The sequence below is a fragment of the Lemur catta genome, chromosome 7 (genome assembly GCF_020740605.2).
Source record: "Lemur catta isolate mLemCat1 chromosome 7, mLemCat1.pri, whole genome shotgun sequence".
NCBI lineage: Eukaryota > Metazoa > Chordata > Mammalia > Primates > Lemuridae > Lemur > Lemur catta.
The window spans coordinates 57,176,152-57,202,808 of record NC_059134.1 but is presented as its reverse complement, the minus strand read 5'-3'; the positions used below and the strand labels follow the sequence as shown (position 1 = coordinate 57,202,808).

Below are 26,657 nucleotides of genomic sequence, written 5' to 3'. Positions count from 1 at the left end.
GTTACCTCATTTTAGAAACAGAAAAGGAGGCTCGGTGACGTCAAGCAAGTGGCCCAAGGCCACCCAGCCAGTGCAAGGCTGCAGTGGGCTGAGGCCCTGCTCTCTCTGGGAGCCCCGGGGGGTTCAGCTGGGCTGACCCACCTGTGTAAATGGGCCTGGGTTGACCAACCGCCTCGGGTCTCTCCAGGTGTCCTTCATCCAGGTCCCAAAACATCTAATGAGCAGGAGGAACTGCTGCAGGTTCACAGCTGTTGCAGAGTGACTGACTGCCACTGTTTCAGCACTGAAAGTCCCACATCCCTCATATTCCTGGGCAAACCAAGACAGTCACCCTAGAGCCGTAGTCCAGCCAACCTGTCACTGCCCCTATGGGCACCCAGACCCCGAGCCCTCACAACCTGCTGGTTTCCAGGCCTTTGTGCCCCTCCCCCCACATCCCTGGGAGCCTGCGGGCTCTGGTTAGAGGCTGTGGCAGGGGCTAAGGCATTTAGGAAATGAGGTTCATCACGCCAGCAAGAAGCAGCAGCCCAACAACACCTTGATTGACTTTGCAATGGCCTCTGAAGATAGCAAACCCCACACCCAGCTTGACTCTTCTTTATCCCGACTCTCTGCGTATCCTGTAACCCTGAAGAAAACAAAGGCCCTGCCTGCGGGGGCCTGAGGCAACCGGGCCGATCCGCGGGGGCTGCCCATCCCACTCCACTCAGGTGCCCGCAAGCACTGCCTGACTGTCTCTAGCATAAATCCCCTGCACTCAGAAAGGCTCGTGGCAAATCCCGGCTCTCCCACCTTCCACCTGTGTGATCTTGGCCAGATGATTTCATCTTCTGAGCCTCAGTTTGCTCATCTGTGAAACAGGAATAATAATATCTGCCTCAGCTGTGGCTCATGCCTGTAGTCCCAGCTGCTCAGGAGGCGGAGGCAGGAGGATCACTTGAGCCCAGGAGTTCAAGGCTGTAGTAAGCTATGATTGGACCACTGTACTCCAGCCTGGGTGACAGAGTGAGACACCTGCCTCAGAAGATTGTAGCACGGGTTACTGAGATAATGCACCACGAAGTTTGGAACAGGACCAGGAACACAGCACTTGACGCAGGTTGTCATTGTTATTGTGTTACCACTCTTCCGTGCCAGGCAGCCCTCGTGCTGATACCAGGGACCTGACAATAGGCCAGAAGCCACTCAGGGACTCCTCAAGGAACTCACAGTCTGATGGGGAAATATGACACAAAAACAATTTTTAAAAATAAAATAATTGGGCTGGGCACGGTAGCTCACACGTGTAATCCCAGCACTTTGGGAGGCTGAGGCAGGAGGATCACCCGAGGCCAGGAGTTTGAGACCAGCCTGGGCAACATAGCAAGACCCATCTCTTAAAACAGAAATTAGCAGGGCGTGGTGTTGTACACTTGTAATCCCAGCTATTCAGAAGGCTGAGGCAAGAGGATTGTTTGAGCCCAGGAGTCCAAGGTTTCAGTGAGCTGTGATGGTGCCACTGCACTCTAGCCCAGGCAACAGAGTGAGACCTTGTTTCAAAAAAAAAAATAAATAAATAAAAATAAATAAGTAAATAAATATTCTAATGAGGGAATGAACAAGGTGTGGTGGGAGCACCAGGGAGGAGAGGAATGCTGCAGAGCAGTCAGGGAGGTCATCCTGGAGGAGGCAGGGCTCGAGTGGAGGCTCACAGAGAGTAGAATTTTGCCAAGTGGACCCAGGGGACTAGGGGAAGGAAGCCTCTTGCAACTCTCTAAGTCTAGGATTCTCTAGTTGTGTGTGCAGAGGCAGGGATAAGGCTCTTCCTGTTGGTTAGTATCTCAGCAGGAGCTCTAGAGGCTGAGGACTGGAGGCCCAAGCTCCTCTCTTCCTACACGGAGTGTCAGCCCATCCCACCACCCCTCCCAGACCTGCCCCACCAGCCCCTGCCCATCACCCACCATGCTGAAAGACTGTTTTGGAGAGCATTGTCATTCGGCTCTGAGCTTCCCCTCCCTCCTTTAAGCCAAGTGAGGAGCAAGTCTAGACTCTGGGGGATCTGGGACCAGAATTGTCCTCCCACACTGCAGAGTCTACAGGGTGTGGGGTGGTGGAATGGGGAGAGGTGGGGGCAGGCTGGGATGGCTCACACTGCCAGGCTACATTGGACAGAGGGTGCCTAATTTTCTAGTGACCCAGATGAGGGCCTGTGGGAGGAGTTGGATGGGGAGATGAAGGGATCCTAACAGAGGGGGAACAGCTGGAACCGATGCCTGCAGGGAGAGGCTGCCAACCAGAGTGGGCAGCGTTGTTTCTGTCGGGGAAATCTAGGCTAGGAGTCCCCAGAGGAGGTTCCCTGAAAAATCTCCTAGAGAATCCTGGGGGTTAGAGTCCACTGTGGACTCTATCTTGTCCCACAAGGTCCCCAGGCCAGGTTACAACCGTTTCAGGCAAGGAGGGCCCTTTCTGCCCTGTGTCCCACTCTGCACCGTACCCACAGGTAGCAGCCAGGGATGGCCGTCGGGGGAGAGCAAGGAGGTGGTCAGTGCCCTCTGCCGGCCTCTAGTTCCTGAGGAGCCCAGCCCCAGAAAAGGCTCTTCTACGTTGGATGAGATTTTGGAGCTTTAATATTACTTTGCACTATACTTTAAAAAATAAATGTATGGGCCGGTCGCAGTGTCTCACGCCTGTAATCCTAGCATTCTGGGAGGCCGAGGAGGGTGGATGGTTTGAGCTCAGGAGTTCGAGACCAGCCTGAGCAAGAGCGAGACCCTGTCTCTACTAAAAATAGAAAGAAATTATATGGACAACTAAATATATAGAAAAAATTAGCCGGGCATGGTGGCGCATGCCTGTAGTCCCAGCTACTCGGGAGGCTGAGACAGTAGGATCGCTTGAGCCCAGGAGTTTGAGGTTGCTGTGAGCTAGGCTGACGCCACGGCACTCATTCTAGCCTGGGCAACAGAGTGAGACTGTGTCTCAAAAAAAAAAAAAAAAAAAAAAAGTGAAAAAAAAATGTATGGATGATTTCAAACATACATGAAATCAGATTAGTATAATGAACCCCCACTCAGTACTTAGTTTAATGGGTACTTAGTATAGTGTACCCATCACTCAGCTTCAGCAGTGGTTGGGTCACACCAATCTTGTTCCATCTGTAATGGCAGCTACCAGTTGTCATGAAAGCAGGGGTAAGGAGACACCCAGAGAAAAGTTTTGAGCAGGAGGGTGACATGGGTAGACTGTTTTGGAACTTCACGTTACTGTGGAAGGTAGATTAGAAGGGGCGAGAATGGAGGCGGGAGACAGGGAGGAGACAGGGCCTGCAATGTGGCAAGCAGGATGAAGGTCTGACCCACCTGGGATAGGAGCCAGGGCACATGGAAGAGGCAGGTGCTGGGAAGACTCAGGGGCACCACTCAGCTGCTGTAGGTCCCACCCTCCCACCGCTGGGCTCTGGATCCCGAATGTCCCCAGTGAGGCTTTGCAAGGGTCCTTCCTAGCACCGGCTACATTTCACAGAACTCAGTGCAAGATGAAAACACAGGGCTTCTTGTGTAAAATTACTAAGAATTTCAAGATGACAACACCCGACCATTAAACCAAGAGCAGAGTCCTTTGCACAGAACTGCCAGATTTAGAAAGAAAAAAAAAAAAATAGGAGATAGAGTTACAGTTGAATTTCAGACAAACAATGAATCTTTTTCCACTGTTAGGTACATACCCCCTAAATGTTCTATTGTTTCCTAAAAGTCAAAGGTAACTGGGAATCCTGTATTTTATCTGGCAACCTACCAGGTGGGTCCTGTCTCCTCTGTTACCTGGTGCTCCTGGGAGTGGCTCAGGCTCAAGGTTCTTCTAGCAGGAGGTTCTCAAACACCAGCCTGCATCAGAAACACCTGGAGGGACTGTTAAAACACAGATTGCTGGGCCCACCCCCGGAGTTTCTGATTCATGTCTAGGGTGGAGTCCAAGCACTTTCATTTCTCAAACTCCTGGCCTCCAGCGATCCTTCCGCCTCAGCCTCCTGAAGTGCTAGGATTACAGGCATGAGCCACCCCGTCCCGCCCAAGCACTTTCATTTCTTACAAGTTCCAAGGTGATGCTGATCCTACTGGTCTTGGAACCACACGCTGAGAACCACTAGGGGGCTTCTCACCCTGGTGAGCCCATGAAAGACAGAAAAGCGTAATGACCCAAAGTGGACACCAGAGGGCAGAAGCGCCCGCGAGTCAGGCCGCGGGGCCCGCCCACTCTCCCTGGGCTGGGCTCACACCTTTGCTCAGCGTTTGTTCTGTGCCTGACCACGTCCAGGCCCCTGGAGATAACAAATATATGGGACAGAATCTGTCTCTGCCCTCGAGGGGCTCAGGGTATGGGAAGGGAGACAGACGTGTTAAGTGACAGTCACAACTGGTGCTGAGATGAGGGAAGCACAGGGGCAGTGGGAACCCGGAGGAGGCTGGGGGTGGTCAGGGCAGGCTTCCTGCAGGAGCTGGTCGCCTGAGCCACGTGTAGGAGTCATCCATGTGGGGAGAAGAGGGGGAAGGACGTTCTGGGTACAGGAATACGAAAGTACCAGGGCACACAGGCTGGAAAATGCCGGGTGTGCTCCAGGAGTGGTGCAGGGGTAGACCAGAGAATTGGCTGTTGGGTAGCGGGCGAGGATGGTGGGGCCAAGAAGGGCTTTGACTCCAGGCTGGGGGCTTGGCTGGGTCCTGGGGGCTGCAGGAAGCCCTAGGAGGGTTTTAACTAGATGTTGTGCCGGAATGATCCCCTGGCAACAATGTGGAGGAGGAGAGACCAGGGGCGGGGAGGCTAGTGAGCAGAAGGGTGCAGGGGTCAAGGAAAGAGACCAGGTGAAGCGAGGGTGACAGCAGCCTCTCATTCCACCAATCTGCCATGCAGCTGTTCATCACACGCTTACGTGGAACACCTTCTCTGAGCCACCCTGGGTTGGGTGCTGGGTGCTGGGACTCCATGGTGATCAAGACAGAGTTCGTGGGTGGCACAGGGATGCAGCAAGTTACCGCTGTGGTCCCTGAGGGATGGGTACAAGAGATGCCAAGGAAGCCAAATGGCAGGGTCTGGGCAGAGTTGGGGTAGGGTGAGGGTGGAAGGCATCTCCCAAGAGAACCCCTGACCTGGGCATCCTGACCTAGCAAACACAGACGCCTCATTCAGCCCTGCCCTGGCGCCTCCCCGCCACAGCCCACAGCTAACAATATGGCCATTGAAGGCTTCTGCCACCGCCTGAGGTCCAGCTTTCCTGCCCCCGTTCTCCGTCAGCCACACAATCCTGGCCTTCAGCGGGGAAGAAAGAGCAGGATTATACTCAGGTACCAGGGGCAGGACCTGCTCCTCAGCCAGAGCCAGCCGGGCACGGCCCAGGTGAGTGCCCAGGCAGGCACCTTTTCAGACACCCAGGGCTCTTATTCTAAGCGTGTGAAGAGCCTGACAGCTAGAAGCAGCGGGAAGCAGGAGATGACCTGAAATGCCAAGGGCATGACCTGTTGGGGTTGTCCTGGACTTGCAGGGCTCCTGGAGCACACTGCGGACATTTGTCTACAGAGGTGGTATTGGCCTCGTGGCTGATGACTAAAATCAAGCCACTGGAGCGTCACTTTCTAGGCAGCTGAGCTTGCTGTTCCTAGAACATGCCTAGTTCATTCCAGCCTCGGGGACTTTGCGCGTGCAGCTCCCTCCGCTTGGGATGCTCTCCTCCCAGCACGAGGTCTTCACAGGTTGGCTTCTGTGGTAGGGAGAAGAATGGCTCCCCAAAGACGTCCACATCCCAATCCCTGGAGCCTGTGAATGCGTTACCTTGCATGGCACAAGGGACTTTGCAGATGTGATTAAATTATGGATCTCAAGATAGGGAGATTGTACTGGTGGCCCCATGTCATCAGAAGGGTCCTTATAAGAGGGAGGCAGAGAGCCCAGAGTCAGAGAGATGTGGTGATAGAAGCAAAAGTCAGGGAGAGCTGCTGGCGTTGAAGGTGGAGGCAGGGGCCATGCACCAAAGCATGCAGGTGACCCTCAGAAGCTGGAAAGAGCAAGGAAACAGATTTGCCCCTAGAGCCTCCAGAAGGAACTGCCAGCCCATTTAAGTCTTCTGACTTCCAGAGCCATAAGATAATAAATTTATCTTGGTCATTGTCACAGCAGCCATAGGAAACGAATACAGCTTCTCATTCTCAGGTCTCAGGCTACCTGGTGTAATGTAGTCTTCCCCCATCTCCTCCACCCATGTTTGTTCCTGCCTAGCCCTTATTATCCGAAATGATCATATTTGTTTTGTAGTTTCCTCCCTGTCCCCTCTAGCCAGCGTGCCAGGCTCCTGGAGGCCTGGTTTTGTTCACTCTTGTGTCCCAGCACCTGGCACATAGAGGGTTCTCAATAAATACTTGCTACATAAAAGAGAATGAAAGAGTAAAATTCATGGTGGCTTATGCCTATAATCCCAGCGCTTTGGGAGGCCAGGATAGGAGGATCACTTGAGGCCAGGAGTTCAAGACCAGCCTGGGCAACATAGCCAGACCCCATCTGAATAAATTTTAAAAATTAGCCAGATGTGGTGGCGCGTGCCTGTAGTCCTAGCTACTCGGGAGGCTGAGGCAGGAGGGTCGCCTGAGCCAAGGAGTTTGAGGTTACAGCGAGCTATGATCGAGCCTCTGCACTACTCCAGCCTGGGCGACAGAGCAAGACCCCATCTCTAATAAATAAATAAATAATAAATAAAAAACGAAGGAGTAAAAGAAGAATTTACTCTGGTTCCCTCTCACGTGCACACTGAGGGCAGGGAAGGGGGCAGTTAGGCTGGCCAGGGAGTCTCACAACTGTGAGAATCGAGACGGGCTTGGGGAGGTGTCCGTGTGCATGCCTGTGGGAGCTGGCATGGCACCTGTCACGAGTGTGGGCATGCACTGTCCAGTTTACAAGGCTGCTTCAAACCCAGTGTTGTCTTCTTCTTCTTCTTTTTTTTTTTTTTTTTTGGTCCCTCAGAACTACATGGAAGACAGGGTGTTGAAAGGAACTACCATTTCTCTCCACTCGCACTGAGGCTTAGGAGAGTGATTGGGGCGTGGGGAACGTCTGGTGCCTCTCCAGCAAGCGTCGGTGGGACCGAGGAGGTGCCTGAAGGCTCTGCCTGCTCCCCAAACCCTCCTGACTGTCCAGCCGCCCAGGCCCGCTCTGCCCGTGCTGTGCCCAGCCCGGTGCCACCTTCCTCTCCTTGCCTTCCCTCAGGGCTGGGATGAGGGTGACACAACCAAGGCATTCACCTCGGGTGTAGATTTAAAGGGACCGAAAACCTCAGTAATCAAGATAAATAATATTTCCATGTAATACTTTTATAAATCAAAGTTAAGGCAAAAAATATCAAAATTTAAATAGAGACTTTTTATTTTTCCTTTTGCCTCTTGCTCCGACATGGCTGGACACAGCTCTGCCTTACTGATCCTGCCTGAGACTGGCTGCCAGAAGTGCCAGGCCCCGCCTTCAGAAATTACCAGGAATTGCAGCATGGCAACAGCGACCCACGTGGGAGGCCCTGTGAGACTACACAGGCTGTACACCCACGAAGCCGGCCCTGATCCTACCTTTACTTAAGATTTTGATATTTTTTCATCATGGAAAATTTGCATTGATTTTGGTTGTTTAAAATATTGCACGAAATGTTATTTATTCTGATTACTGAGGGGTTTGATGCTCCCATTAATTGTGCCCCCAAGGCGAGTGCCTCTCTCACTCTCCCTACTCTGGGTCAGTCTTCTCTGCTTGGTGTGAACTTCTTAACCTCAGGCAGCCTCTTCCAGGAAGTCTTCCCTGACCCCAAGCCCCACACTGGGTCAGGTACCTGTGGGCTCCGGCAGCCCTCTGCTTCCTCCCCTCTGACACACTCCTGAGCACCCTGTGCAAGCCCTGTTGCTTAAGGACAGGGAGTGAATTTGGTTTGCTTCTGTGTTCCCAGAACAGGGCCTGGCTCGGAGCAGTTGCCCAGGAAAAGTTGGTTTTGAGTGAAAATGAGTAGTCTGCCACTGTTTGGAATTGTATGTCAACAGGGTGTGTTGGGGTCAAGTCCTTCTGTTTCCAGAAGGTCCTAGGTAAAGCCCCTACAGGGGTAACCCTCGAGCAAGGCTCCATCTCTGAAAATGCCCAGTGGTGGCAGAGCCAGCTTTGTGGCCACTGGACCTGCTCACCCCTCACCCCACCCCACCCCACCCCAGAGCCCCATGGCAGCCCCAGCCCTATTCCAGGTGGCAGGGCAGACATCTGGCATGACATGGGGGTGGGCCAGCGCTGTGAAACTCTGATGCTGGCACTGCCCCAGCCTGCAGCTCGCAGTTAAGCCGCTAGCTCACTGCAAGACCTTGCTGAGCCAAGCCCTGTACCGAGGGGCTCCTAACCTCAGGGACTCACAGTCTTGCTCCAATAACCTGGCTCCCTCCCTTGTTCCAGGGACCAGGACTTGGCGTCTAGATTTGCACCTGCACAGACCCCTTCTGACACTCAGCCCACCCTTGCTGGTCTTCCAGGGACCCCCTGTCAGGGAGCTTGAAGAAGCTGCTTGTGGTTCCTGAGCCCCAGCCTATGCTCTGATCAGTCCCTTTAGACCCAGCCCTCAGACTCAGTTCTTTTTCCCAACTCTCGGTCCCAGCTAAGAGAGGGGGAAACTGAGGCTCAAAGGGATCAGGGACTTGCCCGAAGTCACGTGTGGCGTCAGAGGCCAAGTGCAGACTGCAACCCAGGAGCTGCCCAGAGGGCTCTGTGGGTGCACAGCTCCTCCCATCCCGTTTCCCCATCTGGCCCTGGAAATGCCCCGCCCCCATCACACATGCGCACGCAGACACACACACACACACACACACACACACACACACACACACACACACACACACACACAGCCAGAGGCTCTGGTGCTTCCATGAAAGGCGTGTTTCCCTCCTGAGTCAGAGCAGACCCAGAACAGCCTGGCTGGGCTGCAGTCCCAGAGCCCCAGCCAGCCCTGGGAGCCAGGCCCCCTCCCTGCTGGAACCTCTGGGCAGCGGCCAGCACAGCTGCATCCCCTCGCAGGGCCTGCAATGATAGGCCCACGTTGCATCAGCTCAGCCTGTCTCTGTGCGGGCTGCAGCCCCAATAGCCAATGGGGCCTGGCCGAGTGTACAGACCCCAGCCCTGGCCCGGCCCACCCGCCACGGAATCACCCTGCGGCAGCCTGGTCCTCCCTCAGCATTCTCAGCAAGGGAGGGGGAGGGGACTGCTGCTCCATGGCATCCAGCATGGCCTTCCCTGCCCGCCCTCTCTGCCCCGCCCCCGCCAGTGGCCCTGCCAGCTCAGCCTTGGTTTCCCTTCCTGGAGGGGCGAGGTCTCCCCTTTGCCTGTTGTGGACCTATTTCTCCCCAGCCTCTGTTCCCGGGCACTGTACTTGCTCTGATCCACATCTCGCATCCATGGTGTCCATTACTGTCCTGTGCCAGAACTCCCAGGTTGGCATCCCCAGACTGCCCTCCTCTCCTGAGTGCCAGACTCATGATGCTACAGCCTTCTGGATGTCTCCATCTGCAGACAGTGGGGCCCACCATCTTCCCCTCCAAGCTCATTGCCTTCCCCTAGAGTCTCCAGCTCAGGAAAGGGACCGGCTGGCCCCTGTTCATGAGGCCAGACGCCAGAGACTCCTCCTTCCCTCCTTCTCCAGGGGCCTCCGTACCCAGTCCACGGCCACTGGCCCGCTCCAGCCCCTGCCAGGGTTCGGGCACCCGCACCTTACTCTGGGTCACTGTGTGATTCTCCTCTTCAGCCTCCCTCTCTGACTCCCCACTCAGCAGGCAAGAGAACTCTTAAAAATGTGACCTGTTTTTGGATGGGGGGTGGGGGGAGGGGATGGGGGTATAACTACATGATGAGTGCAATGCGCACTGTCTGGGGAATGGACACGCTTGAAGTTCTGACTCGGGGGGATGGGCGGGACATGGGCAATATATATAACCTGAACTTTTGTACCCCCATAATAAGCTGAAATTTAAAAAAAAAAATGTGACCTGTTGCTTCCCTGTTAAGTTGCCTTCAGGAGGAAGCTCCGAGCTCCCTGGCCCCCAGGCTCCTGCGAGACCAGCCTCTCGGACTTCCGCAGCTTCACTCACATACACCCCTGCCCCCTCACACAGTGACCTCTCTGGGGAATCTCTCTCACCCCGCCCTGGCTGCTCCCCACGAAATCCTGCCAGGATCTGGCTCCATTTAGCCTGAGGCCTAAAGCCGGCAGGCCTGGCCAGGGGGGCCTCAGCCCCAGCCTGCCCCCTCCCCCAGGGCTGCAGGGAGGTGACCTGAGCCCTCAGTTCCCCAGCCCCCCACTCAGATGTGGACCCTTTCAGGCCAGAGCTTGACCTCCTGCTGGGTGTTTCTTTTTCTATTCACTTTATTGATTTTTTTAGGTGATTATAAAAGTAATATATGCCATTAAAAAAATTCAGAGAAGCAGAGGAAAGAGAATAGAGATGACATGTATTTCTGTCTCCAAGATTAATAAACACTATGTGTTATATAAGAGTATTTCCTTCTAGCCATTGTCCATGAATATTATATATATCTATATATTTTATTAATTACATTTTTTTTGAGACAAGTGTCTTGCTCCATTGCCTGGGCTATAGTGCAGTGGCGTCATCACAGCTCACTGCAGCCTCCAACTCATGGGCTCAAGCAATCCTCCTGCCTCAGCCTCCCAAGTGGCTGGGACTACAGGTGCATGCCACCACACCTGGCTAATTTTTCTATTTTTAGTAGATACGGGGTCTTGCTCTAGCTCAGGCTGGTCTTGAACTCCTGGCCTCAATCAATTCTCCTGCCTCAGCCTCCCAGAGTGCTAAGATTACAGGCGTGAGCCACCAAGCCCGGCCTTAATTACTTATAACACACATTCATTAAAAAAATAAACCCAAACCTCTTAACAGAAGAAATGTTTTAAAAATTAAGTGAAAATCACCCCATAACGAGCATCGACTTTTTGGTGAAATATGAGCATCCTTCCAGATATCTTATAGCTCGGCACATAGAATTTTCATAAATGCTGTTTTATAACTGCTTTATTTTTCACCCAACAATCCATCAAGCTATCTTTCTCTTCCTGAAGGTTACAACAGCTTCCCCCTTTTTGATGTCTGCCAATATTCCATCTCTTGTTGACTTTGTCTCCAATTTATTTTTGCCATTTACAAAGAATGCTCTAATGAACGTTCTTCTGCATGTATCTATGCTCATAGTTTTAAAAGTCATTTCCTTAAGCTAAATTCCTAAAAATTGGTTTTTTTCCAAAAAGAACATACATAATTTCAAATGCTAAAAGTGTGTGAATAGGTAATGTACACATATAATCCAAAAATTCATCAGGAATGAAAGATAAGTCTCTCTCCGCACCCTTCGCTCCCATCCACTTCTTCCCCTGCCTGCAACCGATGTTACCAGCTTCTCATGTGACCTTCCAGAGACAGTGTGGGTACACAAGCTGTGGCAGCACACAGCACACCACACATACGCGTCTTCACTCTGCATTTCCACTCTAAGAGCAAATCAGTATCAAGACATAAAGAACTTCCTTCCTTTTTGTTTTTTCCAGCTTCATGGTATTCCCACCTCCTACTGATAGACGGTTAGGTTGTTTCCAATTTTTGCTATTACAAACAATGTTGCAGGACATTATTCAATAACACATTTTTAAAGCTTGCAGTGCAAACTGTCTTCTAGGAAAAGCATGCCAATTTCTCCTCCTGCCAGGAGTGTTTGTGAATCTTTCTTCCTGTTTAAAATCATTAATAAATCCCTCAGATCCTCCAGATCCTGCTCAAATCCCACGTTATGAGGCAACTGAGGTGCAGAGAGGTGCAGTGACTTTGCAAGGTAGCTGATGAGTGGTGGCCGGGATAGGTCCCCACCCAGACTTCCTGACTCCCAGGTTGGGTTCTTTCCCCATTGCCAGGCTGCCATCATCTGCCTGTGCCTCCCCAGGGAGGGCCCACCGCAGTCGCAGCCCTTTGCTAGCCTCGTGTGTGCCAGGCTAGGTGTGCGGGGACCCGGCAGCACGGTGCTCAGAGAACAGAGCAGGAGTGGTCACAGGCGGCTTCTTCAGGTTGGGTAGGATTTGACCAACTGGTGAAGGGGTGAGCAGGGGTATGGAGTGGCGATCCTAACGTCATTTAGGGCACACAAAGTCCTTTCCCATTCATTACCTTATCTGTGCTTCTCATCCCTATTTTACAGAGGGGTCTCCTGACCCCCAAGTGAGGGCATTTTGCATTCCATAACACTGGGGGTGCCCCACTGGACTGAAGCAGGTTAGAGCTGAGTTGGGGGGTGGTCAGAGTTCAGGAGCACCTTCCCTGAGAGTCAGAGATGACAAGACAGGGAGGACAGCCCTCTGGCCAACCTGGGCATGACGATTACCACAGATGTCAGCAGCACCTGGGGGAGAGGAGAGTGAAGAAGGGAAGGGAAAGGGCAGGCAGCAGTGACCGGCCACCCTTCCATCCTGCAGCACTGGAGCCGGTCCCACGGGTTGCCAGAGGCCTGGGAGAGGCAGAATGGGAGGAGGTAGGGAGCCTGTGTGTGTGCACATGTAATATCGAGCACGCATGTGCACCGTGTGTGGTGCATTTGGGTTGCTGGAGAGTTACACAGCCATGTTGTACGTGGATTGCCCGAAGGGGCTGCCCCTGAGTGTCATATGTGTACACGCACAGGGGTGGGTGGACACACACTTGTGTATACAGTGTGCCAATGGGCTTGTGTCTCCTGGGTGTTGTGTCAGGCATGTGGGTGAAGTCACTAGAGTCCTATGTGGCTTCCCACAGTGCCAGGACTGCAGAGGGTGGGGGTAGCGGCAGGCCTGCTCTGGGAGGAGGAGGGGAGGAACCACGTGCCCGCCTACCCCCATGACGACCAGCCTCCCACCCTCCAACGTGGCAGCATGCAAGACAGCCCTTTTGGATGGAAGGCTCCACACTCAGAAAGAGAGAGAGAGAGAGAGAATATCAGAGATTGCAGAAATCGTGTTTTCCTGACTCATGCCTTGGGCTGAGAGCACATTCTTGGCTCCTGGACAGCATCTCAAAGAGCTGCCGGAGGGAGGGGGCCGACCCTAGACCAGTTGTCAGAGCCTTTCTGGGCCCTGGTCCCATGTAAAAAGAAGGAGGGGCTTAAACTTTCTTCCAATTAATGTTCTATAATTAAAAGTGAGATCCTGCGAGGGTCCCCAGCACAGGGCCTGGCAACAGCAAAATGTCCCATAAATGTCACTTTCCTCTCCTCCACTCCCTCCCTGCCCATATGGCACAGACAGACCTGATTCCAATCCCGTGCTGTGTGTCCTTGAACATGCTGCTTAGTCTCCCTGATCCTCAGTTTCTTCATGTCTAAAATTCCTACTTATCTGGAAGGACTAAATATGACAGTAAATGTGACTGTGCTGGACACTTAAATCCCAGGCTAATCTTAGTTCTAAGACCCGATGGGGTGGGTACAGAGTGAATCTAGCTACTGGGGCTAGAAAGCCGTTTCTGCAGTGCCTGGCTGGGCCGGTTGGAGGGTGGTATGGAGGGAAGAGGGCTGGGGTCCAGGGCATGGGCTCTAGCCCAGCTTCACCTCTGATTTGCTGTGTGGCCTGGGGTAAAGTGCTGCCCCTCTCTGGGCCTCAGTTTTCCTCTCTGTAGTATGGATGCAGTTGGACTTGGTGGTTTTCTATTTCCTGCTTCAGGCCACACCTCTCAGGACCTAGAGGATTTCCAGCTGGGCTCCTGTACACACGGCAGCTGGACCACCTCCTGCAGGAAGCCAAGGCACTGGACCAATCCAGGCGAGAAATGTTGGAGAGTTTCTCTGCACTTCAGAGTCTCCTCCCCCAGCCCCTCCAAAAGAGTGCTTTTTCCAGAATGTGCAGCCCAGAATGTGGGGGAAGGGCCACAGCCAGCACCAGGGCTGGGTTCAGCACTAAGAATAATGTGGCAAAGGCTCTTGAAATATTTTTGCTGATCTTGGAAATTTAAAGGAGCCGTTGCTTTTCTTCCCTCAGGAAGGCCAGTCTTGGAGCACAGTAGACTCAGGCAGCCACTTCCTGTCATTCATTCGCTGGCCATGTGTACCAAATGCCTCCTCTGTGCCATACCCTGTACTGGGAGCTGGGGTCTGGGAGTGAGAAGGAAAAGGTCCTGCCCTTCCAAAGTCTCCAGTGACAATCCAGGGTGATAACGCAGAGATAAGGCAGCATGATAGGTCAGGGAGGAGGTTTCTGACCCAGCCTGAGTGACAGCAGGCTCTGGTGAGGCTGGGAGGGCCCTTCAGACCCAGGCTTCTCTACTCTGACCTCCTAAGATTCTGGGCTTATCTAACAGCACGAGCCTCAGTTTACCCATTTGCAAAATGGGACAGTAATAGCACTCTCAGCTTCCCCCCGAGGTGTTGGTGAGGCCTATGAGAGCTAGGAGATGTAAGAGCGTGGAGGGAAGGAAGCCTCTGTGGGATTTTGACATCTGGACCTGCTGAAAGCCAAGGCAAACATCTCCATCCTGCCAGCCTTGATGGGTCTTTGCTTCTGCCCAGGCCTTTGGCTCACTGATCATGTTAGGAAGGAAGGCTGGGGGCCAATGTCGGGGGCGTGGGGGCTGGAAAGTGGGGTCTGGCCTGGGACCCAGGAGGTGTCCTTGGATAGCAAGGACTTATCCTTAAAAGCAATACACAGTTGAGGCAGGAGGAAGCACACGAGAACCAGGACGGCTACCACAAAGAAGAGGACACCACTCCAAGGCTGGAAGGTTTTGTTAATGATCAGACCTGCCCCCAAAAAGAACCCTGGGCTGCCTCTGAAGGAGGGAGCTCCCTGGTCTTAGAGGGGCCAGGGTGCTTGCCTTTTGGGGATACTGAAGAGAGGGCTTCTGCCCTGGGCCGCAGACAGGAATCTATGACCTCTGAGATGTCTTGTAGCCTGGAGACTTTAATACTTTTATTCTAAGATCCTTTGACTCTAAGATTTTAACACGCTAACATACCTTAGTTGGATTCAAAGATTCCATGAGGGCTTTGAGTGTAAGGTCATCATATACTATGGTGATCACTTTAGGATTCACGTAACCTCTGATTCTTTGACCTTGATTTGAAAAGTCTGAAGCTTTTGGAATCTACGATTTCCCACAGTCCTTGTAATCAAAAGAATTTGAGCAGCAGCACCCTAACCCAGACTGAGAAGTTAGTCACCACAACCGGGCTGGGGTGGCCAGAAAGGCCACCACCCCACACAACTTACTGAGGCCAGAGACTCAGATGATTGATGCATTTGCTGGGTGCTGGGATTCATTTGCTCCCAGGTATGTTCCAAGAAGAAAGATAATGTACAACACAGTTTGTTGACTGATTGAATGAGTGAGTAAATAAAGTGTCTCTCTACCCTGTCCCTTCCTCTCCATACTGTGTACAACTGTTATCTATTATTTCACTATTGAAGAAGGTTTGAAAGGATGTCCTAAGTAACTGGGCTTACTGAACTGCCCACTAACATGCGCATACCCCTCAGAATATACATTTCCGTCCCCCCCCCCCAGGGCAAGGACTTTGTTCACTTCCCAGCCGGGTCCTCAGCACCTAGAACAGCTTAACTCCGAGCTCAAGGAGCTATCAGTTATGGAAGGGCGGGGTGGGAGACCTGGAGCCTGTGGGAGGGGACCCAGACAGGGAGGGGACCCAGGCAGGGAAGGGGGCAAGGATGACCAAGGATTGAGAAAGGAAGAGAGAGGCAAGAGGGAAGCAAGGAATAACTTAGCATCACATTTCACAGCCAAGGAAACCAAGGCCCAGAAATGGAAAGTAACTTGCCCAGGGTCACACAGCACAGTGCTTAGTGTAGAGCCAGGGGTTTCCTTCCCGTGCACCTCTCCATGCCCAGCCAGACCACCTGATGTTCCCCAGGTGTCTCTGCCTCTATCACTCCAAGGCTTGGGCTTTGCAGGTGGGGTCAGGTACTGGGTCCTGTCTGACTCCTCGCACTCTCCGGGGCTGTCACTAAGGTTGAGCTCAACTGAGGTTTTTAGAATGACCCCCGCCCCCGTCATGGAGAATGGCCCTGCCTCCCAAAGTCTGACCACCTCCCCTGAGACGAAGGGAGGGGCACAGACTGAGGAGGGAGGTGTATGTAGGAGGATTCAATTAAGTTTCAGCTCTGTAAGTGGGGGGGGGGGGGGTGAGGAGAGGGTAGATCCACTCGCGGGGAGCCCCTGCAGGGAAAGGGTGCCGGAGGGAATGTGCGACCAGGAGTGGGCCGGCCTGAGCAGAGGGCCGGGATGGAAGGGGGGTCCAGTCCAGGGGAGCTGGCCCCTGGAGCCCGGTGTCCCCTCCAGCTCTGGGGTCCGAACCCCCGTCCACTCACCTCCAGGACCGCAAGGGTCCTGAGTCGCGGCTGAGTGAAACGACGCCCGCGCGCGCTCGGGGACACGCTGGTCCCGGTGGGGGCTCCCCGGCCGGCGCCCTGCAGCCCGCCCGATGAGGGGGGCAGTAGGACCCAGGGGCGGGAGAGCGCCCGCAGAGGGAGGGGGCAGGGGCCGGGGAGATTTAGGGGAGGTCTTTGGCTTTTTTTGGCGGAGCTGGGGCGCCCTCCGGAAGCCTTTCCAACTTTCCAGAAGTTTCTCGGGACAGGCGGGAGGGGGTGGGACCGCCATATATAGATCCCGGGAGCGGGCGGGCGAGCGGAGAGTGGAATCGGTTCGCGCGGCTCGAGAGCGACGGTCCCGTCCGGCGCCAGCCCGCCCGGCGCAGGTGAGGGGCGGGGGCGGCCCGGGGAGCGCCGCGCAACTGAGGGGTGTTCAAGGGAGTGAGGGGGCGGATGGCCCCGGGGAGGGGTTGCAGGCCCAGCCAGAGCGCGCATACTGGAGTCCCTGGCACTTTGAGGGTTTGGGATCGAGAACCAGGGCTAGCTGGTGACTGAAGCCTCCTCCGGGGAGATCAGAGCCGGGGTGGGGGGGGTGCACGGTCCCCTAGGAGCATGGGGCGGGGTGGCGGTGGCAGTTAGGAGACAGTGGGGCTGGGGGCCGGGGAGGTGTAAGCAGACCCTCTGCAGAAACAGGGAGACAGGGGCTGGGGCCTCTCCCAGCAGCCACAGGGAGGACAGGCCGCTCTGCAGTTCCACGTGACTCCAGTTCTGGGGTTGAGGGCCAGGGGCCAGCAGCGAGTGATGGCCCAGCCTCCTCGGATGCGTCCCCAGGCTCGGTGGGGACATCTGACCCTCCTGAAGGTGGGGTGGTAGGAAAGGAGATGGAATAGTCTTGGCTTCTGGGGTGCACGTGCTTTGCGGGGAGTCACCGACACTGGCTGCATTTCTGATCAGCAGCCTGCTGGGTGGATGGGGGCGGCCAGAGGAAAGACCTGGGCAGCAAGCCTCCCTCCTCCTCCTAAAAGCAGGTAGTGAGGAGTCGCAGGGGCTGCGTCTGCTGCCAGGGGCTGACTAGAAGGATTTGACTCAGCCACCCTTGCTCTGTCCACCGCCCTGCCCTCTGATTCCTGGAGTAACTGCAGGGTTAAGGCCACTTCCAGAGGCTAGATTCCCTGCCCCCAGCTTAGGGACATTCCTGAGGTGGCTGGAGGGGAGGAAAGAGACTGAAAGCACTTCCAGCCTGGCCTGAAGTCTCGGCCCCTCCTCTTCCCGGTTTCCGGCTGGTCCTTCTGCGCTGCAGGGCCCGGATGGAGGCCTGGGGAAAATGAGGGGGCTTCGGTTCTCTGGAAGTGCAACTGGGGCCCCACCTTCCTGTCCTCAGATGGTTCATGTACTTGTCCCCCCTTCTGGTACCCTCCTTTGCCTCTGGTCACTGGGATTCCCAGCAGAGATTTTTTTGTGCTGGCTGTGTAACGGGACGCCACAGGAGGGGCTCTGCGAGCTTCTGAGGAAGGAGCCCTGTGCCCGGAAGCCTGACTCCTGCTCATTCCTGAGGGACCCGGGTGGCTCCCTGCCCTGGCCTCAGTCTTTCCCGCTGTATAGCGAAGTGGTTGGCCTCCAAGGTCACTGAAGATCTGGGACTGGCTGTGCCCCGTGTCAGGGGCAGTGTAGACAGGGTGCCCTTTGGGAGCTGGGCCTTCCAGGCCCTTCTTCTCCACCTCCCCTCTGCTGGGTCCCATCCTCCTCACTGTTCTGTTTTCTTTCAGAATGAAAAAGGCAGGCATTGACCTCCCTCTGAGGCAGTTTCCAGGTACTTTAGACCCCCCTCCCCAGTGTTTGGGACCCCCAGCATCTCCTCCCCTTCCTGTCGGGTCCCAACTCAGTCTGGCTAGCCTTGGGCACAGCCCTGGCTAAGAGATCTTGTATTTTTCTTTGTGGGACTGTAAGTTGTCTAACTTGGCCCGAGGGCTGGCATTTCTCCGTGGCAAGATGGGCGGGGCTGCGGGAGGCCGGCTTGCCTGCAGTAACTTGCCTTCCTCTGCCCCTGCTGCTGCCTTAACAGCAGCCCTGCCCCCCAGCACGCGTCTCTTCAGGACAAGACTGGAAAGCTAAGCCCAGGAGGGCTCCCAGAGTCTCCTGGCAAACCCCTGGCACCTCCGGGGACCTCAACCTAGGCCTGCTTCCCAGGTGGAAGCCCCCCTCCGCCAGCCGGCAGAGATAATTTAGCCTCCTGCCTGCCACGTCACCGGCTGGCTGAGGAGTCCCAAACTAGTCATTTGGAGCTTGCTGGAGAAGCCCCTCCCAGCCCTTTGAGGTTCTGGCTGGCTGGGGGTGGGGGCTGTGGAGATGGAGCCTGCCACGTGGCAGGGCAGATCTGGGCTCTTCAGCTACCTCCTCAGGGAGGGGATGCTGGTGGCCTCCACAGTGATCTGAGCTCCAGCACCAGCAGTGTGGATCAGAGGTGGCCTTTAAGTGGGGTGGCCATGTGCCTGTTGTCCTGGCATAATAATTAGTAGTGCCCATTTTACACTCCTAAGGGTCCTTGTTTGTACAATAAATTATACTGTAACTCTGCCTTTGAGGCTCCAGTCCTGGTGGGGAAGGAGCCAGGGCTGGGAGGGAGATGGCCTGGGGCTGAGATTTGCCCCTGCACTCATGCTTTAGGGTGAGACTCAGACCTCTCCTTCCCTGCCCACCTCCCCCAGGTATCTGTGGCTCTCGGTGGCCCTCCCTGCTCTCCTCCCCGCTCCCTCCTTGGACCCTTTGCTTCTCGTTTGCACTGCACTGGCCCCAAGGAGGAGGGCAGCCCAGAGAGGGAGGGGATCTGCCTGGTTTTCAGGGTGGCAGCAGTAGAATCTAACCCGAAATCCAGTGCTCCCGCAGGTAGCCGAGTCCTGAGGGTCTTGCTCGAGGAGGACTTTGAGATGGGCTCTGCTGGAGCAGCGGGGCTCCAGCCTCCACCAGGGCTCCTTCTGACCCTTCCCTGTGCCCTGTCATCTCTCCCGTCATCTCCCGTCCTGCTGCATGGAGGAGAGGGGAAAATGACCTGATGGGGGAGGGAGTTTGGAAATATCCCACAAACAGAGACCGTCCTGATTGGAGGCCCAGAGAAGAGGAGTGGGACTTGTCCTGGGGTTCACTGCTGCTGCTACTGGGTTTGGGAGGGGGCCTGAGGGTAGCCCTGAAGCCATGGAGCAGATGGCCTGTGTGGCAGGCTGTCAGATGGGAGAGCAGAATGGAATCTGATGCGGCTCCAGCTCCCTGGGAGGCTGAACACACATCTGGCTAGCCTTGGTGGAGGGGGAGTGGGACACTGCTCTGTTGAGCTGTGACTCACCCCCATCCCTAGTATCCTGTCCTTGCTGCTATGTCAGGAACACCTCCCCACCCGCCACAGGAGTTTGTCCTAGGAGCTTTTGTCCCGGGGACTTCCCATCTGGTGCAGGGGCTGTGGGCGGATGGGCATGCCAACTTCCTGCCCAGACAGAGGCCTTGGACATGGAGACCTAGACCCTGCAGCTTAGAGAAGGGAGACCGAGGCTGGGTGGACACACACCCGCACTCACTGAAGGTCACCTTGGGGCAGCAGTGTGGAGCATCTGGGCTCCCTCATTTAATGAGTGAACCAGCCAGTGACTCATTAACATCCCAGCGCAGAATGAACGGCATGGGGGCGGGGCAGGCCTGTCACTCTGTCTACTCTGTCCCTCAGGACATCCTTTGCCCAGGCATCTGGGCTTCCTGCAGACAGTCAGCCCAGTTGCTGCTTTTTCTCACTGGAAAAGCAGCCCCAGGGTTATGTGAGATCAGGGCTGAACTCTGTATAAACTGAGCACCCCAGGTGTGGCTGAGTGGCCCTGTTTTGCCTTCATTCAGGAGGCCCCAAGGCCTATTATGTGCTAAGCACGGGGGACACAGTGGGGAAGCAGACTGGCTAGGCTTTCTGTCCTGGAGGCCACAGCCTACTTAGGAGCAAGAGTGAATACATAAAGAACACATGGTAAATTTAATCGTTAGATGTCCAGTGTAGGAAATCAATAGGGTGGTGGGGCGGGACTTGCTGGGAACCCAGCTTTGGATAGGGAGGTCACAGAAGGCCTCTGAGAGGCTGGCGGCCCTGGGTCAGGTCTGGGCTTCCTGGACTGCAGGCTCTCCTGCTCCCATTGCCAGGGACTTGGTGGCAGCCTCAAGGCTGGGGAGGTTGTTGGGGAGGAAGGCCTAGGGCTTCACGGCCACCCTCTCTGTGTAGCCCTCACAGGTCCACTGTGGTGCACGAAACCCGCCTCCCAGCCATGCACTCCCTGCCGCTCCTCAGCGCCTTCTGCCTCCTGGCCCTGGCCCTGGCGGCCGAGGTGAAGAAACCTGCAGCCGCGGCAGCCCCTGGCACCTCGGAGAAGCTGAGCCCCAAAGCAACCACGCTGGCCGAGAGCAGCGCCGGCCTGGCCTTCAGCCTGTACCAGGCCATGGCCAAGGACCAGGCGGTGGAGAACATCCTGCTGTCACCTGTGGTGGTGGCCTCGTCGCTGGGGCTCGTGTCGCTGGGCGGCAAGGCGGCCACGGCGTCGCAGGCCAAGGCGGTGCTGAGCGCCGAGCAGCTGCGCGACGAGGAGGTGCACACGGGCCTGGGCGAGCTGCTGCGCTCGCTCAGCAACTCCACGGCGCGCAACGTGACCTGGAAGCTGGGCAGCCGCCTGTACGGGCCCAGCTCCGTGAGCTTCGCCGACGACTTCGTGCGCAGCAGCAAGCAGCACTACAACTGTGAGCACTCCAAGATCAACTTCCGCGACAAGCGCAGCGCGCTGCAGTCCATCAACGAGTGGGCCTCGCAGACCACCGACGGCAAGCTGCCCGAGGTCACCAAGGACGTGGAGCGCACCGACGGCGCCCTGCTCGTCAACGCCATGTTCTTCAAGCGTGAGTTGGGGGTGCGGAGGTGGGACCTGCTCCTCCTCCTTTCCTTCCTCCTCCTCCTCCTTTTCTTCCTCCTCCTCCTTTCCCCAGGAGCCCCCCCGCAAGAGTCAGGACAGCATTCCTTGTGCTCGATTCTTTTTATGCTCATAACAACCTGCAGAGGCAGGACTGTCACTGAACCCTCTTTATGTGTCAGAAACTGGACTCAGAGAGGCAGAGAATGGCACAGGGATCAGAGACTCCAGAGAGTTCGCTCCTACGAAATCTCATCCATCACAGTGCTATTCCTTGTAGGCCTTGGAATGGATACAATTTGACAATCAGGTCTACCTCAGTAGTGAGCTGGAGAAAGGTCCGTAATCCTTACCTGGGGGTCAGGCAGTGTGGCCTCCATTTCACAGGTGAGGAAACTGAGGCTCAGCTAGGAGGGGCAGCGCCAGGCCTCAGGCCAGATGCGTCTGTATTGGATTGCAGGTTAGACTTAGGGTTCATATTTCGTTAGCGTTTGTGAGTACCTATGTTGATGATGCTGTTCTTACAGTTTGCTGTGATGATGAGGTGACCCTCATTTTCCAGATGAGACCAAGGTAGGACAGTGGCTAAGCCTGGAGGGAACACAGGTCTGGTTGTGAGTAGGGGCAGCACTCAGGCCGCTGCCATACATTGATTTTTTGGTTACTTTCTGGCCACAGAGACAGAGCTTGCAGACAAGAATGAAGGGTGGTCATGGGACACTCCTTGCCAGGGCACAGATCCTTTAGTTACTGGGTGGGGTAGAAATTCCAGCTCAGCACGTTTCCCAAATACCTGACAAGTACCAGGGCAGGGGCTGGACATGGAGGTGGCTGAGCTGAGAGTGGAATTAATTCTCTGTCGTGTGGGATCAGCCAGACACCACACCCTCAGACAGCGTGTCCTGGGGCCAAGGCCCCTCACCCAAAGCAGGGATCAGGTGTTCTGTGGCTGGGTGCTCAGGGGAAGGTAGGCTGTAGCCGGGCCCCAAAGAATGGAACGAAGGCCGATGGCAGGGATACATCCAGGCTGTGCAGTTGCGGGTGGCTGTGGGCTGTGATTGTGTCTGGGGGGCACGTGTCTCTGACCCTGTGTTCTGCCCCCGCCACAGCACACTGGGATGAGAGGTTCCACCACAAGATGGTGGACAACCGCGGCTTCATGGTGACTCGTTCCTATACCGTGGGCGTCATGATGATGCACAGGACAGGTAGGTGGGTGCCCTGCGAGCAGGGGCTCGAGGCAGGGGTCCCAGGGCGCTCGGGGTCTGGCCCGCCCCCACCCCACAGCCTGCCCAGCGCCCTCTCTGCCCGCTCCCAGGCCTCTACAACTACTATGACGACGAGAAGGAAAAGCTGCAAATCGTGGAGATGCCCCTGGCCCACAAGCTCTCCAGCCTCATCATCCTCATGCCTCACCACGTGGAGCCCCTCGAGCGCCTGGAAAAGCTGCTGACCAAGGAGCAGCTGAAGGCCTGGATGGGGAAGATGCAGAAGAAGGCTGTCGCCATCTCACTGCCCAAGGGTGTGGTGGAGGTGACCCACGACCTGCAGGTGAGGGGTGGCCCAACTCGGGCGCCTGCAGGGCTTGGAGGCGGGGGAGGTGCTCAGGGCAGCCGTCCTCCAGTTCAGCAGGTCCGTCCTGAGCCCCCCAGCTGTCCAGGCGGTGCTGGGCTCTGCTGCGGGGGGCAGGGGGAGGAGGCGTGGGCCCTGCCCTTGGGAAGGTGATGACGAGACCAGCAGCTGAGTAGACCTGACCGCCTGCCGTGTGCCAGGCATTCTTCTCAGCTCTGTATGTGTATTGTACTCTTCAAATCCTCAAAACAACTTTCTTAGGTAGGACTATAAACTTTATCTAACAGTTGAGGAAACTGAGGCTCAGAAAGGTTAAATAACCCGTCCAAAGTCACACAGCCAGTAATTCAGACATCCTGCTCCAGAGCTAGCCCTTAGTCACTGCGCTGCCTCTGAAGTGTGAAGTGCCCCAGTTACAGATTGTTCAAGCTGGATTGTCCACCATACAGTAATAAGACTAGTAACCATGGGTCACCTAGGATGGCCAGAAACTTAACACCCATGCTCAAGACCACCCGGGGTGGTGGGCAGAGGCTTGGAGAGAAGCAATGACTCCCTTAAGGTCCCCTTGGCTCGTAAACGGTAGGCTACGGTGAGACCTCAAGGTGGAAACATGGTGGCCTTTCTGTCAAACAGGAGAGAGAGGTGGTTGGCCTACCCAGACGAGGAAACGTCCATTCATTCTCACCTTGGATGCCAGAAATGGTTCCTTGGTGGGCTGCTCACTCACAGGATGAATTCAGATTTGCTGCCAAGAGAGCTTGGGGAGAGGAAGCTTCAAATGACATGGGGCTTAGGCTCCAGACCAGAGACGAGTGGGGCTTGTACTGGTCTGTGTTTTAGACATTGGGAGTTTCCAGAGAGGGGTCATCCCCGTCTCCCTCCCGGGCCTGGCCCCGATCCTTCTCCAGCCCATTCTCGAATAGCCGTTGTCCGACTCTTGCCTCCCCTTGTTTCTCCCGTGTCTGGAACCTCGGTAGAGCCACTACCAGCCAGTCCATGGGATAGATTGAGCCAGGAAATTCAAAGTGGATGACTTGCGCAAGCCCACTGGGACTGGTGTAGCTGTGCCTGCCTAGAATGCCTATCCCAGGACCCTGTGAGTCTCAGGACGGCAGGCCTAGTGCCTGTTTGGCATGCTGTGGGGAGAGAGACTGTCCTGCAGAAGTCTGGGCCTAAAGAAGTCTGGTCCTTTACTGGCCTGTCCTGCACTGACAGCCACGGAGAGCCCTGGACATGGCCCTGCCTTCAGGGAGCTCCCGGCCAGGTGGGAGAGACAGACAGGACCAGGCTGATAGGCGGGAGGTCCAGGGATGCTGAGACCCAGGGGATGCACCATTCACCTGGTGGGCTAGGGAAGGCTTCCCAGAAGAAGTGGTGTTGGAAGAGTCCCAGGGGAGAGGGGAGAGCCGTCTAGGATGCAGGTCATCTAGGATGCAGGTTGTTCAGCGAGGCTGTCTGGAGAGCAGGGTGGGGCGTGCGAAGGGATGTGGCTGGAGGCGGTGGCGTAGGCACAGGTCACATATTAAAGAGCTTGTGTGCAGCTTCTGAGAGCAGTGCAGAGCCATAGAGAAGGCGTGTGTGTGTGTGTGTGTGTGTGTGTGTGTGTGTGTGTGTGTGTGTGTGTTTTAACTTTTTACGTGGAACATTGTAAAAATATATTAAAAATAGAGAGCTTAGTGTAATGAGCCCCCAAGTACCCATCACCCAGCTTCAGGCATCATCAGCCCACGGCTAACGGTGATTCACCTACACCTGTTCCTCCTGTGACAGATTGTTGTGAAGCAAACCCCAGGCATCGTATCACTCTGCAAAGATTTTAAGCCCTAAAGCGATGCAGACACAGCTGTCCTTAGATCAGTCCTTCTCAAACTTGAGCACGCTGAGAATCACCTGGGCGGCTGTTAGCAAGGCTCTGGGCCGCAGAGATTCTGATTCGGCAGATCTGAGCTTCGGGGCCAGGGTCGGGCAAGCTCCCGGCGGTGCCACACTCTGGGAAGCACTGGGCAAGATTGCGGGCCAGTGCTGGGGCTCGATTCTGACTTGTTTTTCTGAGTCTCGGTTTCCTCATCTGTGCAGTGGCCATTAGAAGCCCTTGCAGGGTTGCAGCGAGGATTGAGGTGCCCAGAGCCGTGGCTGGCACACAGACGGTGGCCAGGGCAGGGTTGTCTGCTCTCTGAGGGGCAGTCAGGGTGGTGCGGGTAGAGGGTGAGGTGCAGGAGCCTGGTGTGCTGAAGCCTCACCTGGCACCCGCCTGGTCCCCCAGAAACACCTGGCTGGGCTGGGCCTGACCGAGGCCATCGACAAGAACAAGGCAGACTTGTCGCGCATGTCGGGCAAGAAGGACCTGTACCTGGCCAGCGTGTTCCACGCCACCGCCTTCGAGTGGGACACAGAGGGCAACCCCTTTGACCAGGACATCTACGGGCGCGAGGAGCTGCGCAGCCCCAAGCTGTTCTACGCCGACCACCCCTTCATCTTCCTGGTGCGAGACACCCAGAGCAGCTCCCTGCTGTTCATCGGGCGCCTGGTCCGGCCCAAGGGCGACAAGATGCGAGACGAGTTGTAGGGCCTCAGGGCCGGCATGGGATGGCAGGAGGCAGCCGAAGGCTCCTGAGACATCATGGGTGCTATTGGGGAGGGGGAAGCTGAGGTACCAGCCTCGGGTATTCCAGGGGGTGGGGGTGGAGAAACAGACTAGAGTTCCCGTGTGTATGCGCACACCTTCCCCGCTGAAATTCACTCCACTGGGACATGGCCCCCGGGGATCGTGATGCTGAGCCCGGAGAGGCCACAGCCTGTGGGATGTGGGTGGCAGTTGTCCTGCCTGCCCTCGAAGTCCTAGGTCAGGCCGCCTCAATCAGTGTTCGTATTTATAGCCACGTGCCTTCTCAGCTGCGAGAGGGGACCTAGCTGGGGGTTCAGGCTGGCCTCTTCTCCTGACACTGCCACCACCTCAGCCCCCTCCCCGGCTCTACCCAACCTCTCACGACTTCCCTCAACTACAGAACTAGGTGCTGCAGCCCTGGGACCAGGCACCCCAGAGTGACCCTGGCCCCAGTGAGGGGCATCGGGAAGAGCTCGCAGCAGGGGCTGCAGGCCAGACTCTGGTCAACAGCATCGCATCAGACATCACGGGGGTGAACTTTTTGTTTTTTTGTTTTTTCCTTCTTTAGTTTTTCAAAGATGGGGAGGGAAGGGGAAACATGAGCCTTTGTTGCGGTCAAATTGAGAACTTATTTGTACAATTTTTTTCAATAAAATTTTTTCCAATGAAATTTTGTTGGAGCATGGAAGGAGATTTGCATGTCATTCTTCCCAGGGGACAAGGTCTCCTGTTAAGCAGGTTTGCTACTGACAGCCCATATCAGGCCCTGGACTGGTGGCAGGTGGCTGTGTAGTGTGGTGCATCAGCCTGCTCTGTGCTAATGCTGGTGGCCCTGGAAAGGTTGTGGCTGCAGGGCCTGAATGACAGCACTGGACCAGAGCCCAGGGTGTCCCTGTCCTGTGCAGGGCCCCAGCCTTTCGGCCGCCTAGCCTTTCCTTGCCAGCCGACCTCATTCCACATCCAGAGCCAGGGTGTGCGAACTCTGGCATGTTGTGGGTTGCCTGACTTTGGGCCTCACTGTGGAAGGAAGGAGCAGTGGCCTGATGTGGCGGGTCTGTAGCAGGGCGGTCGAGGGGAACCTGCCACAGTCTGCAGTCTGGGTGCCTCTCCTGGTCCTGCCACCACGCCTCGGGGAGGGAGAGGGATGCACAGGACAGGAAAGCAGTGG

General features: G+C 55.6%; 1 protein-coding gene across 2 annotated transcripts; it reads left to right on the top strand.

Moving 5' to 3' along the window:
• The first annotated feature begins 16,508 nt into the window (after positions 1 to 16,508).
• SERPINH1 (serpin family H member 1) lies at positions 16,509 to 26,159 on the top strand. 2 transcript variants are annotated; one of them, XM_045555442.1, is made up of 6 exons: positions 16,509 to 16,770; positions 18,151 to 18,194; positions 20,634 to 21,298; positions 22,419 to 22,517; positions 22,628 to 22,860; positions 25,148 to 26,159. In XM_045555442.1, exons 3-6 carry the CDS (start codon positions 20,677 to 20,679, stop codon positions 25,448 to 25,450), a joined length of 1,257 nt encoding a protein of 418 aa, XP_045411398.1. In that variant the 5' UTR covers positions 16,509 to 16,770; positions 18,151 to 18,194; positions 20,634 to 20,676; the 3' UTR covers positions 25,451 to 26,159. The 2 variants fall into 2 exon arrangements, with proteins under 2 accessions (XP_045411398.1, XP_045411397.1); XM_045555441.1 differs by lacking the exon at positions 18,151 to 18,194 and having other exon boundaries at positions 16,590 to 16,770.
• The last annotated feature ends 498 nt before the right edge of the window (positions 26,160 to 26,657 follow it).

Bases quoted from the DNA above. Each gene is read 5' to 3' on its own strand.
- SERPINH1 (XM_045555442.1), top strand. From the start codon at position 20,677: ATGCACTCCCTGCCGCTCCTCAGCGCCTTCTGCCTCCTGGCCCTGGCC. The intron at 21,299-22,418 runs GTGAGTTGGGGG...CCCCCGCCACAG, and splicing joins CAACGCCATGTTCTTCAAGC to CACACTGGGATGAGAGGTTC. The intron at 22,861-25,147 runs GTGAGGGGTGGC...CTGGTCCCCCAG, and splicing joins AGGTGACCCACGACCTGCAG to AAACACCTGGCTGGGCTGGG.